Below are 14,539 nucleotides of genomic sequence, written 5' to 3'. Positions count from 1 at the left end.
TTTTGTGAATAAATGCAGCAAAATTCTTGGTGCATTTAAATCCATGAACTAACAGAGTTTATGCCACTTTGCTCTTATTTCCACACTCCTATCTCTTTCCAATCTATCACTTCTAACTGCTTTATGGGCATTTAGTATTAGGTATTTAAATGTGTGTTTCAGTCACTGCCATTCATTTATTTTTTAAGTCTATAAATACCCACTGGGTGCTGGCTGGGTGCCTGAAGTTGTTTCAGTGAACCAAACAGACAACCCTGCATTCAAGGAACACACCACCCTCTAGAAGAGGAGAGACAGATACTTTCAGATACAATTATTTAAATTACACTTTTGATGAGTGCTTCAAAAGGTAACACTTTCAGGGTATAGAGGATACCTACCCTACACCCCACTCTGGGAGCTCAGAAAGTGTCTTGAGTAAGTGAGCAATTATGCTCAGGCAAGGAAGAGTAGCAGTTGGCCAGGAAATGACGGAGGAAGGAGTTGTGTACAAGCCATGGGAAGACTCTGGGTGGGGGGCAGAGCATAATTAAGAGGCAAGAGTACAGTAAAATAAAATTAGGAGTAAATTGGGGAGAGGGGGAGACAAACTATTTGGGACCTTAAAAACCAAATACAAACAAGAAGCAGCCATTGAAAGATTTTACTGAAAAGAAAGAGAGTCCATTGGGCTTACACTTTTAGATCTACTCTGTAGAAAGTGAAAGGAAGGGGATGGATAAAGTGAAGCATGGAAAGAAAGAACCAGTTGGCAAAGTATTACAGGGGTCTGTGTGTTCAGGAATAATTTAAAAAAACAACAACGGTAAAGCTGTGGGTTTCATTCAAATGTAATATTAACATTTGTCAAAGACTTCAACTCATTAATTAATGAGGGAACCAGTAAGGTGTTAAAACTGGTTCAAAAGAGAATCCAAAATGCCATATGTTTATATAAAGGAAAGGTGAAATAAATTTTTAATAGATAAAAAACAGGTCTCTCCATGGGGGCAATAATCAATTGTCTTGCAAGCTACTTTATGTTTTTATGAATATGTATCATTTGCATCACTATCTACAAGTCACAGAATTGTAGAGCAACTCAAAAATAATGTATGGTAGATAACCCAGATAGATTAGCTGGCAGGGATCCTAGTAATCTTTTCCGCCAATCTTAAATTCTTTCACAGTTTTTCCTAAATCGGGTAACAATGACTTGGCAAAAGGTGTCAATAAAGATGGAGAGGAAGAGACAATTGTTAAATATATAGGGTACTGGAATCAACAAGGACTTGACATTCAAAACTTTGGCTGGGGAGGAAGCCACAAAGTTTTAACTGTTTGAAGGAATTTAAAGCAAATTCCTAAAAGGCAGAAGATGCCATGAGGGTCTGTTGGATTTCCTACCACATGGGACCAGCCTTATTTCTCCAGAGGGGCCCACACCACAGGAAAGCAGCGGACTCGATCAAGAATTCTATTTTAAAGTTCACCACGATATACCAAAGGGCATGGATAAAGTAGGAGTGACATACAATTCATCCCCTTCAACAGAATTTTTTCCTTGTGCCAGCTTCTCAATTACCTAGTGACACCATGCTCCAATCCAACCTTATATCAGCTCTGCAGGAGTTAAGCTGAGCAAGGAGTCTATGGGAATCTCCCAGTCTGTCCTTTTCCTGGTCACCAATGTGGAATCAGTCAGACTTATAGACTTAAGACAGCCAGAAGAAAAAAATAAAAATAAAAATAAAAATAAATAAATATCCTGTCTAATGAAGAGGTAATATGTAAATTGACTGTCACTCCAAAACACAAGATCACCACCCTTATGTGGTCAAAGATGGCCACCAAAGAGAGCCAACAGGGAAGGGCAGTTGTGGGTGATCAGGACAGCAGAGGAGGGCAGTTAGGGGTGACCAGACTGGCAAAAGAGGGTACTTGGGGAAGGGGAGGAGGGAGACCAGACCTGCAGGGAAGGACAGTTGGAGGGAACCATGTCAGCAGGGGAAGGGCAGTTGGGGGAGACAAGGCCTGCAGGAGAGGGTAATTGGGAGGGATAAGGCCAGCAGAGGAGGACAGTTAGGGGCAATCAGGCTGGCAGGGGAGGGCAGTTAGGGGTGACCAGGCCAGCAGGGGAGGGCAGTTAGGGTCAATCATGCTGGCCAAGGAGCAGTCAGGCATTGATCAGACTGGCAGGGAAGTGGTTAGGGGGTGATCAGGCTGGCAGGCAGAAGAGGTTAGGGGTAATCAGGCAGCAGGCAAGCGAGCAGTTGGGAGCCAACAGTCCTGGATTGGGAGAGGGATCCCAGATTGCAGAGGGTGCAGGCTGGCCTGAGGGACAATCCCTCTCCCCTGTACACTAATTTCATGCACCAGGCCTCTAGTTTATATATAGTATATGACGTGTAACATATTCTTCTACTTCATTATATCCAAATAATAATAATGTCTTTGATACATTTGTTTTAGACTCATCCAAATTTCTTTTTGACATCTATTTCTTATTAGAAGTAATCTCAAAGAAATTGTTTCCAGGATCAGCTCAACTTTTAATACTGTTTCTCCAAATGAAACAAGCTTTTAGCATTTGTGTCAATTTACATAACTTCAGCTTTTACTGAGTGGTAACATTACTTGGGCTTTTCAGTGTCTTGGCAATACTTATAAGACTTCTGGAGCAAATAACTTGCATGGAACTTAAAGCCCTGATTTAATGTTAAAAATAATATATACATTATAAGTGTAAAATTTTAAATATCAAGTTCATAAAATCATCTATCCTAGGACTACTGGCAATCAAAGGCATAGAAGGTTGCCTATGCCTCTACAACAAAACAAATTAAAATTTACCAAAACAAAAACAAAACAAAAAAAACCTGTCTGCTTTGGAATAATCCTACACAGAAAACTACCAATTGTGCAAGCACTTCTATATGCTTGACCTTTCTGTCAACGTCAGACAGTTTTTACACTCCTTACATTCTCAGAGGCAAGATAAAATATCCCTCAACAAAAAAACTTGCAAAACCTAAAAATTCATTGCAATCAAATAATCAACTTTAAGTATTGGGATGCGGAGCAATTTTAAACTGCACTGCTAGTCAAAGTAATCTTAATACACTTTTATTTTGCTCCAAAGAAATAGCAATTTTTATTTTCCTAAGCTTTGCAACCTTCCCAAGTAGAATTTTTATAAAATAGCTCAATTAATAGATTTTAGACTATTTTAAATACCATAATGGCATTTCTCTGAGAAAGTTTTTTTTTTTTTCATCTTACTATAGTGTCATCCTACAATCCACTAACCTGAAAATTTTCCTCTCTTCTCAGACTCAGAGAACAAAATTTCCAGTAGCCTCTGGATTAATTACCCAGAGACCCCAGGAGGGAACCACTTCAATAACCAATGGGTAACTCTAATAGGATAAGTTTGAAAATAGTGTTGCGATTCCTCTCTTCAGCTTACTCTGCCCCTAAGCAAAATATCAATCAAAACTTTGATTATAATCCAAGTGGTAAGAAATACTGGGAAAGAGTACAACTTTGGGCGAAAAATTGAGGAAGTTCACAAGAAAAGAACAACATGGTAGGTAAGAATTACTAGCCACAACCAGTGTAAGAATCCCTATACTTTTCTGCACAGGGTAGAATGGCTGCCTGAATGATAACAACTTAATCTTAACCAGCAAATTGAAATCACCTTTTTAGCTAAGTGAACACAAAATTTTCCCAGTGACATGCTCATTTCCTAAATGTACCCAGGATTCAGAGAGGCAAAAGGAACAAACTATTGGCTTAATGTCCAGAGACTGCCAGATGAAAATAAACAGCCCTTTGCACTCTGAACTATTTATACCAGAATTTCCACTTCAACCTATCTTAGAAGACAATAAAAGAAGAATAAATGTAGCTCTCTATTTTTGTTAGGTCGGATTTCATGGGGGTAATTCACTGTGCTTCCAACTGAGCTCCATCAGTCAGAATGAAGCACGTGAATCATCAGAGGGTTTTGGAAAGTCTTAGTTACCTTTGAAAAGCGAGCGTTTATCCATTTGGTAAAGGTTTTCTTCTGCACGTCATTGTGTTCATCTGTGGGAGGGGAAAAGAGAGAGAAGGGAAACGTATGAGACACAGTACGAGATCATCTCTATCCCAGAGAATTTTAGATGGTGCTGCTAAGGCACAGTGATCCCCAGCTAATGAAGAATGTCATGGTTGACGACTCCAGCATTTATAGAGCCCGCTGACACATTTATGCAGCACAGAGAGGCTCAAGCGCCTTTCCCAAGCATCGGTATATTGCCAGCAGCCACGAAATCCACATTTGGCTGAAACCGGTTTGGCTCAGTGGATAAAGCGTCGGCCTGTGGACTGAAAGGTCCCAGGTTCAATTCTGGTCAAGGGCATGAACCTTGGTTTCAGGCACATCCCCAGTAGGGGATGTACAAGAGGCAGCTAGTTGATGTTTCTCTCTCATCGATGTTTCTAACTCTCTAGCCCTCTCTCTTCTTCTCTGTAAAAAATAAGTCATATATATATATATATATATATATATATATAAAATTGTAGGATAGAACTATCATATGCAATACAGACTTGCATTTTAGTAAAATTTCAGCATAATAAAAATGTCAGCATGTTCAAAACAAAATAATATATCCATTAAAAACTAAGAAATTCATTATTTCCCATCTTTTCATATGAGTTCTATGCCTTCCAGAACAAAAACTAGTTCAAGGTTTAGTGTAAGTCTAGTATAAGGTTTACAGTCAATTCCATACCCTATTTTTTGTAGAAAGAATGACATGGCAAGATTTGAATGATCTTGTTCCGTAAGTATGATCTATATATTTTGCAAGTAGAGAAATCAGTATTTAAAAAAAATAATAATTACAAGTTCATTTTTCAAAGCACAAGTGAAAATTGACCTTAAAAAACTAAAGCATCCTGAACTTCTTAAAGATGGGGAGGGTGACTGAGCTGGCTATAAAGAGGCCTGGCAGTATAATGAGAAGATCAGGGGGCTTTAGAACCATACAGACCACATCCCAATGTACTAGCCTGTGGCCTTGGGTAAGCCATCATAAGGGCTCCTAGTCTCTAAGCTCCCATATGTAAAATGTGGATCAATAGCGCCCCGCTCATAAGGGCAGTGTGAGGATTAGTGACTATAAGTGGAAAATACTTGGTACAGAGCTGGAGTTCAATTCTTCTTTGTTCTTGTTATGGTTGTTAGTATAGTATATGTATGAACAAATCAGATAGACATCTATTTTACCCTTACTGTTACTTCTAACCATATCCTCTTCAATAGCTCACCAATGCCCTAATACAACCGGCTGCTTTGTAGAACCTATTTAAGTCCTACAAAGCAGCCTGTTAACAGCCTCTAAGTAGTTCTGAAAGCTGCCCAAGGAGCACCTGGAACAGTGCAGAAAGCTGCTATATACACAATGCTGGTTCCACTACCGTCCACACCACCAGGCTGCAGCAACCCCCTTGCCCCCCACCCGCCCCCTGCGGCATGATAACAGCAAAATAATAACAGAGGAGGCCCCAGTGAGCCCTGCCCTCCATCCACCTATCCATCTGTCCATCTGAAAGGGCTTCCTCCCACCCATTCCTCCTTGCTCAGCTCTAACAACATAATTAGAAATTCACCCCGACACTTCCCCATGTCTGTGGTGTCTTTGGTCCTTACTCTCTTCTGGAAGGAGAGTTTGTAATGAAAAGGTCATTCCTGGAATAAATATAGCAGCAGCTTCAGGAAAGTGCACTCCGATAGATCCATAAGGGTAATTGGAGACTGACTCCGGGACACCTAGGGGACAACTGGATGAAAAACAAAGCTGCTGTCGAAGAAACTTCTTGATGTTAATTGTGCTAAGCAGAGGCCTTCCTTCCAGAGAGGATAATGCATTCAGCATCAGCCCCCATTGCAGGCTTTCTGCCATCTGATCAATGCCACAGATCAGCCATTTATGAACCTAGAGGACTAGCTTACAGGCTGTGAATATCCCGTCCCTGAACATCACACCCCAGAGGGACAGAGCTCAGATTATACACAGAATATAAGGCAACCAGACACATCAACAGGCCAAGAGCACTATACCAGACCACCAATATAAATATATTAAAATCAGTGTTCAAAGCACTTGAAAAATCCAATTACTTGTCCCACTACTTTCAAAAGATTTATTTTGTAAATGGTGCCATATCTATTATTCTTTAATGCTATAAACAAATATAGATGTCATAAGTAATAAATTCTGTTAATTTCATAACCTTCATACAACTTAAGAATGTTTGACCATAAAAATAGAAAAATTCTAAGGGACAATATTACTACACTAGAGGCCCAGTGCACTAAATTCATGCGGGGGGGTAGTATCCTTCAACCCAGCCTGCACCCTCTCCAATCTGGGACCCCTAGAGCGATGCCTGACTGCCCTCTCACAATCTAGGACTGCTGACTCCCAACTGCGTGCCTGCTTGCCTTCCTGATTGCCCCTAACTGCTTCTGCCTGCCAGCCTGATCACCCCCTAACCACTCCCTGCCAGCCTGATCAATGCCTAACTGCTCCCCTGCCAACCGGACTGCACCTAACTGCCCTCCCCTGCTGGCCAGATCACCCACAATTGCCCTCCCTTGCAGATCTGGTCACTCCCCTGCTGGCCATCTTGTGGAGGCCATCTTGTGTCCATATGGGGAAAGCCATCTTGAACATTGGAGTGATGGTCAATCTGCATACTACTCTTTGATTAGATAGGATAGAGGCCTGGTGCACGGGAGAGGCCCAGCTGTTTTGCCCTGAAAGGTGGCCCAGATCAGAGTGGAGGTTCCCTTAGGGCATGAGGTGGTCTGAGTGAGAGGCCTGTGGTGGTTTGCAGGCCAGCCACACACCCCAGCGACCCAAGAGGAGGCCCTGGTATCTGGCATTTCTTTTTATCTTCTATAATTGAAACTTTGTAGCCTTGAGTGAAGGCTAGGGCAGGCCAGGGCAGGCAGAAAGCTTAGCTTCCTCCATTGCTGGGGAAAACCAAGCCTCCTGCTCGTTCCAGCCATTTTTGTTGGGATTTATTTAACTTCTATAATTGAAACTTTGTAGCCTTGAGAGGAATTCAGGGCCAACCAGGGTGAGTAGGAAGCTTGGCTTCCTCCATTGTCAGGGAAACACAAGCCTCCTGCTCACTTCATGGCCACAGCTATCTTGGGTGGGTTAATTTGCAAACTCACTCCTGAGTAGCCAGTGGGTGTAGCAGAGGTACAGTCAATTTGCATATTGCTCTTTTATTAGATAGGATTGTATCTTTTCTTAACCTCTTTTCTAGGTATTTAGCCTTCTTATTTTCAAAATCATATTAAGTTATCTAATACTATACAGGGTCCTCAACAGGTATAAAGCAGAATAAAGTACCCATCACCTTATCAAATGATAAATAAAATTTTTCAATTTTATCAAATATAGAATGAATCAAATTTTAAAGATAGATCCCCACCATACAGAGATGTTTATAAAAATCAAAGAGGTAATTTTTCTACAATAGTCTTTGAGTCCAATCAAAGTCTGAATATGAGTCTAAGTAACTGATATAAAATAAAGTATTGGCTTACAAAAGATAATCAACCCCAAACATTTCAAAAACACTCCAAAATTCATCAAAATTTCTTTTATATTAATATTTGTGGTATAAAGAGGAAAAAAGGATTCATATTTCAACAAGCCTTAAGTTCACATTTTATTCCTTTCATACATACACACACACACACACACACACACACACACACACCACAGGAATTCAGTAAAGTACAGGAATTAGCCTGAAGCTTTTCGATTATGAAATTAAAAATATAACAGCTTTGGAACACTTGGTAGTATAGAACTGCCCTCCACACCACAACCATTAGAACCTTGGCCCAGGTCTCTGTAACAGGGAGGTGAAAACATACTAGCAAAGCAGTAGCAGGACATCTCAAAATCTAAGTCATGCTATTCTGATCAATCATTTTGCCTTCCTAGAAATTTACACAGAACTCCAAAAGTCTCAAATTCTTTTAACTCTCCACTATCAAGCCAATTAGTTAACTTGCATATAACTATATTATTTACATATGAACTAGAGACCCAGTGTGCACAAAAATTCGTGTACTGGCGGGGGATGGTCTTTCAGCCTAGCCTGCTCCCTCTCATAGTCCAGGAGCAGTCAGGGGCTCAAGGCTGCCTGAACCCAAGGCTGCCTGAACCCAAGGCTGCCTGAACCCAAGCCCTCAAAGTCGCAATGGCTTTATTCAGATGGATGTCTGGATGGATGTCCTGAAAACTTCAGCCCCAATTAGCATATTACCCTTTTATTAGTATAGATTAAATGAGTGAGTATAATTTACAGTCTAAATATATTCTTTCTGGTACCCAAACAAGTGTTTTCTTTAGATTTGAAGTTTAAAAACACATGTAGTTTCTGAAAGCCTTTCCTGCCTCAGTAAATCTTACCCATTAATGACCTTTCTCCATTAGGGGGACAAACACGGGACTGAATTAGAAGAAAAATGTGTTAAATCCCTTAAGGCTGATTTTCCAAATTCTTCCTCTAAATATTTTGCTCTTCTTAGAATGCTTCTGACATGCTCACGCAGATCCAGAGCCTGGCCTGGAATTTTATTTCTGTGATGGGTAAGAGAAATGAAGCAAGAAACATCAAGAAATCTGCCTGATAAATCTTCAAAGAAACGAGTTAGAAATCTATTTCACTTCACCAGCCAGCTCAAATGCATATCAAAAATGCCTTGAGCAGAGCTTAGCAACAAATCTCAATGTAAACGTTAAACTGGAAACGGGGCAGAGAAACTAGGAGTTGCATCCCCTAGGGAAACACACTCGTCTCAGGAGCACATACACCACCATTAAAACTCTACTATTAGACAGAAAGCATGACCCCTTGTACACTTTTCAAAGCAACTGAAGAGTGTCCAATTGGCTGGCAATAACCTGGGTTTCATAAGATGCAGCTCTTCAGAAAAGAAATCCTTAGAATTTAGGCCAAAAAATAATATCTTGTTGGATGATTTCAAACTTGGATTGACTTTATGGAAGCCTCTTTCAAGAAATTTAACACAACCTAGGAAGCCAGTTTCTCATTAGCAAAAGGAGATGATTTCAGAAGCAGTGAAAGCATTTCAGACCACCCTCTTTTTCCGGGTATGTGACTCAACCCCAGAATAAATCCATTACTAAGGCTTAGTCACGTCATTCTCCTCTCCCACTTTGTCATACCCAATTTGTAGGTCTCTGAAAAACACCAATTCATTTATTCAAGCAATATGTATTAAAATGTCATACAGAAACATAAATATTATGTAATAATCTACAAAATACTATAAATGTATAGACAAAGAAACAGAGACAAGAGAAGACAGACGGTTCAAAAGCAGAGTGCTTAAACTCCTGATTTTGTTTCAAAATCTGACATCCTCAGAGGATCTGGGGTGGGGGGCACTTAAAATTAAAAAATGTGCTGCCGAAACCAGTTTGGCTCAGTGGGATAGAGCAGACCGAAAGGTCCCAGGTTCAATAACGGTCAAGGGCATGTACATTGGTTGCGGGCACATCCCCAGTAGGGAGTGTGCAAGAGGCAGCTGGTTGATGTTTCTCTCTCATCGATGTTTCTAGCTCTCTCCTTCTTCCTTCCTCTCTGTAAAAATTCAATAAAATATATATATTTTTAAATGTGCTTTTCAAAACTACCTAAGTGTACAAGAAAATATGATAACATTTCAAGTTATATTTTTGTAAGTTTATTGCATCTATAATTTGAAGTTCTTAAAGCTAAAAACTGCATTTAAAACAGACTTTTGTTTCACTCTGTACAAAACAAAAAAAAACAAAAAAAAAGCATTTGATGGTCTCTTCGGGAGAAGTGGAGATGGATGGAGTGAAAAAGAAGAGGAAAACCACTCACTTTTCCAATGAGAGGCTGAAACCAGGGACAAAAGTTAAATGAATCTCATTCACATGCCAAGTCACAGAGTCACAAACAGAACCAGGTCTGACCACCTCCTGAGCCTGTGTTCAATGCATAGCCAAGAAAGAGAAGGTCAAAGGGAGTTTCATGGGGGAACTGGTGTTTACAATATGTAATGAAGGACAAATGAAGTTTGGTTCACGCAAAGATGGGAAGAAAGACATCCTAGACAGATTAAGACATAATTGAATAATACCCTCTCCATTTCAGGCTCGGACTAAATACCAGACCCTATAAAGAAGAGCACATTTAATAAAAACATAATTATGTATCTATAAAAAAACACAGAGGACTCTAACATATAATGATGTCAAGACAATAATTCTAAAATAACTCAATCTTCAGAAAGTTTTCCATCCTGAAAATAGTTGAAACCCATAAAAAGAATCGAGTGTACAGAATTAGAAATATATGCTCAAAATAATGTTCTTTTTTTCCTCTCCAAATCCTTTTTTTTTTAATTCTTTATTGTATAAAGTATTATATAAGTCTCCTTTTTTCCCCCATTGGCCTCTCTCTAGCCACTCCCACCCCTCCCCCAGCAAATGCCCTCACCCCACTACTGTCTGTGTCTATTGGTTATGCTTATATGCATGCACACAAGTCCTTTGGTTGATCTCTCCCCCCACCTCCTCCCCTGCCTTCCCTCTTAGGTTGGATGGTCTGTTCAATAGCTCTATTTCTGTTCATCAGTTTATGTTGTTCATTTTATTGCTCACATGAGTGAGATCATGTGATATTTATCTTTATCCGATTGGCTTATTTCACTTAGCATAATGCTCTCCAGGTCCATCCATGCTATTGCAAATGGTAAGAATTCCTTCTTTGCTACAGCAGCGTAGTATTCCACTGTATAGATGTGCTACAGCTTTTTAATCCACTCTTCTGCTGATGGGCACTTAGGCTGTTTCCAAATCTTAGTTATTGCAAATTATGCTGCTATGAACATAGGAATGCATGTATCCTTTCCAATTGGTGTTTCTGATTTCTTGGAATATATTCCTAAAAGTGGGATTACTGAGTCAAATGGTCAAAAGAATGTCCTTGTAAGAAGATATAGATTACTTGAAAACCAACCTGTTTAAGTAAACACATGCTCTGTTAGCATGACCTCTGTCTGACCTATCCGCTCGGCTCCCAAATTCAGTATAATTATGGACCATTTGGGTTCATAAAAGTCCGCAGCTGCACCTTAATTGGATAGACAGTTTCTATTCTCAGGATTGGAAGGAAAATGTTTCAGCTGAGACTCAGACTCACCACCAGACTGCTCACCTTACTATCACAGAATCACAGAGTATAAAAGCAGGAAGGAAAATAAAGATGCACCTCATCAACCAGAGACTAGAAATGTCAGAAGTTTACCCACAGCATGCAGTAAATTGGTGTCATAAATAAGTCAGGATCCATGCCTCTTTATCTAATACTTCTCTAGCTCCCAAAACTGCTTTAAAAAAAAAAAAAAAAAATATATATATATATATATATATATATATATATATATATATATATATATATATTATATTTAAATATAATTCACATGTCATACAATTCAGCCATTTAAAGTTTGCAATTCAGTTTTTGGTGTTTTACATTATTAATTTTAAAATTGTGGCAAAATATATATTACACACAATTTGTCATTATAGCCATCTTAAAGTGCATAATTCAGTGGCATTGATTAGATTTAGAGTGTTGTGCAACCATTGCCACTATCTGTTCAAAAATTTTTTCATCCACCCCAAGAGAAAATCTATAATCACTGAGTAAGAACTCTCCCCTTCCCCTTCCATCCAGGCCTGGTAATCTCTAACCTTTCTGTTTCTATGTATTTGCCTCATCTAGATATCTCATATAAGTGGAATCACATATGTCTTCTTTCACTTAGCATAATGTGTTCAAGGCTTGTCCATATTGTAACATGTGTCAGAATTTCACTCCTTCTTTTGGCTGAATTAATAGTCCATTGTACATGCATGCCACTTTTTATTTAGCCATTCACCTGTTGGTGGACTCTTGGGTTGTTCCTACCTTTGGGCTATTGTAAAAAAAATGCTGCCATGAAAACTAGCATACTAGTATCTATCTGTTCAAGTGCCTGCTTTCAGTTCCTTTGCATACACTGAACCTCCCAGTGGAACTGTTGGGTCATTCAGCAATTCTATGTTTCGAGTTTTGAGGAAATGCCAAGCTGATTATGTAGTGGCTACACCCTTTTACACTTTCACAAGCAATGTACACAGGTTTCAATTTCTCCATATCCTCACTAATACTTATTTTCCTTTTTTTATTATTATTGTATTATAGCCATCTTAGTAGGTATAAAATGATATGTCGTGGTTTGCATTTCCCTTACCACTAATGATGTTGACCATAGACTGACTTTTGAAAATGCAAAAACTACTAAGCAAACCCTCCCAGATATCCTGAAGATGTTCTGAACTATAGTCCAAGTTCAACAGCATGACACTCCTAGTAGTAGCTAGGGTTCAGAAATGTTCTTTTTCATTTATCCCACACAATGTTGCAAAATCATTAATCTAGTACCCAAATAATTACTTTCAGAATTAGAGAGATCCATTAATTCCTAGCCATGTTCTAATTTTGGACTTTACTTACCTCTTACCTATTTTCACCTTGATGAACTCCTCAGATGGTTTAAATAAATGCATAGGAATACAAGAGAAAATGTATCCCTACTTTCACTTTCTAGAGCTTCTAAACATCATCTGAAGACTATCTGTAAGATTTATAGGCAACTGGTGATGTTTGAAACCTCTCTGTAAATAGCTTTTAAAAAACTACTAATGTCTTAATTATTAACCTTAGTATATGTCATGCAAATACAAAAGAACAAGGACTCAACTTATGGGGCCAGAAATTGTAAATTTTACATATAAATACTTCACTTTGGACTCTTATCCTGGAGCAAAAGAGTTTCATTAAAATCAGTTGAAATGTCACAGAACAAGGAGAGGTTATTTAGGAGGAACTGAATGAGTCATAAAAATGATGAGTCACTGTCATGAAAATCCAATAGAAAACTAGTGTTTGTTTGGGTTTTTTTTAGTTATTGACAAAATTTAGACTTAGTAAATAAAACTGTGAAATCTAAATCTTCACTTTATTCCTATTAAATAAAAGTCTATCATGTTCTACAAATGCTACAGAAATCTCAAAAAAGAATAACTGCTTCATAAACAGATATCTATAGTGTATGAAAATTCATGCAAATGACTTTTCATGGGAATTGGAAACAATTTTTTGAACGTAAAAAACATTCCACTGATCTGACTTCAGACTTTGTCGTGACAAGTTCTACTTTCCAAAATAAGAAGGAAAAAAAATATGTCTTTCAAGGCTGTTAAGTATTCGATGTCTTTTTCTGGGTTTGCTTTATTTTTTTCCATATTATAAAGAATCTAAAAGATGTTTTAGAATCCTTATAAATCTATATGATAAAGCAATAAAAATAAACAATAGTCATTCTCATACACACAAAAAGAAAACTTATAGAAAAAAACATCAAAATAAAAAGAAAACACTTTCAGAACCCAAATAGCTCCCTGCACACCTATATAGGAATGCTAGTATTATCTATAGACCTGTTGTAGAAAACCTTTAACTGTGTATCATGTGTCTTCCATAATCACAACTTTGGGTCATCACACTCAGATACAAGTATATAGACTAAATAAATGAGCAACATAGATGCCAGTGATAGCCTTCCAAACCCAACAACTCCAGTGAATTAAGAAGTGTGGCAATATACCAGTACTTCAATTTAGCTATCTGTGTGTCATCAGCTAAGCAGGAGAGTCCCCAGGTAGCCCCAAGAGTAATGTGACTTCAAGGAACTGAAGGATCCAAGAAAAAGCATCTCCAGGTCATCCAAATTAGATACTAGCAAAAGTTTAGACAATCATAGAGGCCAGAACATCCCCACAAACAGAACTACGAGCTATCATGACCTCACCCCAACATTTGCAGAAACTCTTCCCCTCTTTCTTTGTGTTCAGCACCTATTTCCTCCTTCTGACTGCTTTAGTTTTTTGAATATCCAAAACCTCCCCCATCCTGCCTCCCTGAATATTCTTCTTCAGCATTCCTCCCTGGACCATTCTAGAATTCTCAGCCATAAAGCCTGCCTCACAACACTGGTCCTAGTCACCTGGCAGTATTTCCCAAAGTGTGGTACACGTACCCCCAGGGGTACGGGAAGAGTTTGGTGGGGGTATGTACTGCACCGTGCTTAGCTGCGCCTAATTCTACGTTCTCATGAGTATGAGGGGTACTCAGCGTTACAAAAATTATAGAAGAGGTGCACATATGTCAAAAGTTTGGGAAACACTGATACAGCAATCCAACAGCATTTGGAGTCTCTTTCCACTAATTCTTTTCTTGAATGTCTTCTTGCATCTTTTCTTTCTCTTCTTGAAACTTCCTGTCTGATGTCTATAATAGACTTTTTAAAATTTCAACAGAGAAATAGTAATGCTATATTTATGTCAGTTTAAATCAGAGGCTTCAAACATTT

At 38.8% G+C, this 14,539-nt stretch overlaps 1 protein-coding gene across 1 annotated transcript in view; it reads right to left on the bottom strand.

Moving 5' to 3' along the window:
* The window catches only part of UTRN (utrophin), a 341,169-nt gene that overhangs the window by 246,469 nt on the left and 80,161 nt on the right, over nucleotides 1-14,539 (bottom strand). Inside the window, 1 exon segment of the mRNA XM_045572887.1 lies at nucleotides 4,010-4,071. Within this exon segment, the coding sequence (XP_045428843.1) occupies nucleotides 4,010-4,071 (62 nt within the window).

Source organism: Pipistrellus kuhlii, unplaced genomic scaffold (assembly GCF_014108245.1).
Source record: "Pipistrellus kuhlii isolate mPipKuh1 unplaced genomic scaffold, mPipKuh1.p scaffold_m20_p_5, whole genome shotgun sequence".
Taxonomy (NCBI): domain Eukaryota; kingdom Metazoa; phylum Chordata; class Mammalia; order Chiroptera; family Vespertilionidae; genus Pipistrellus; species Pipistrellus kuhlii.
Note: the sequence above shows the minus strand (reverse complement) of the source record. Positions and strands in the feature narration are given on the sequence as shown.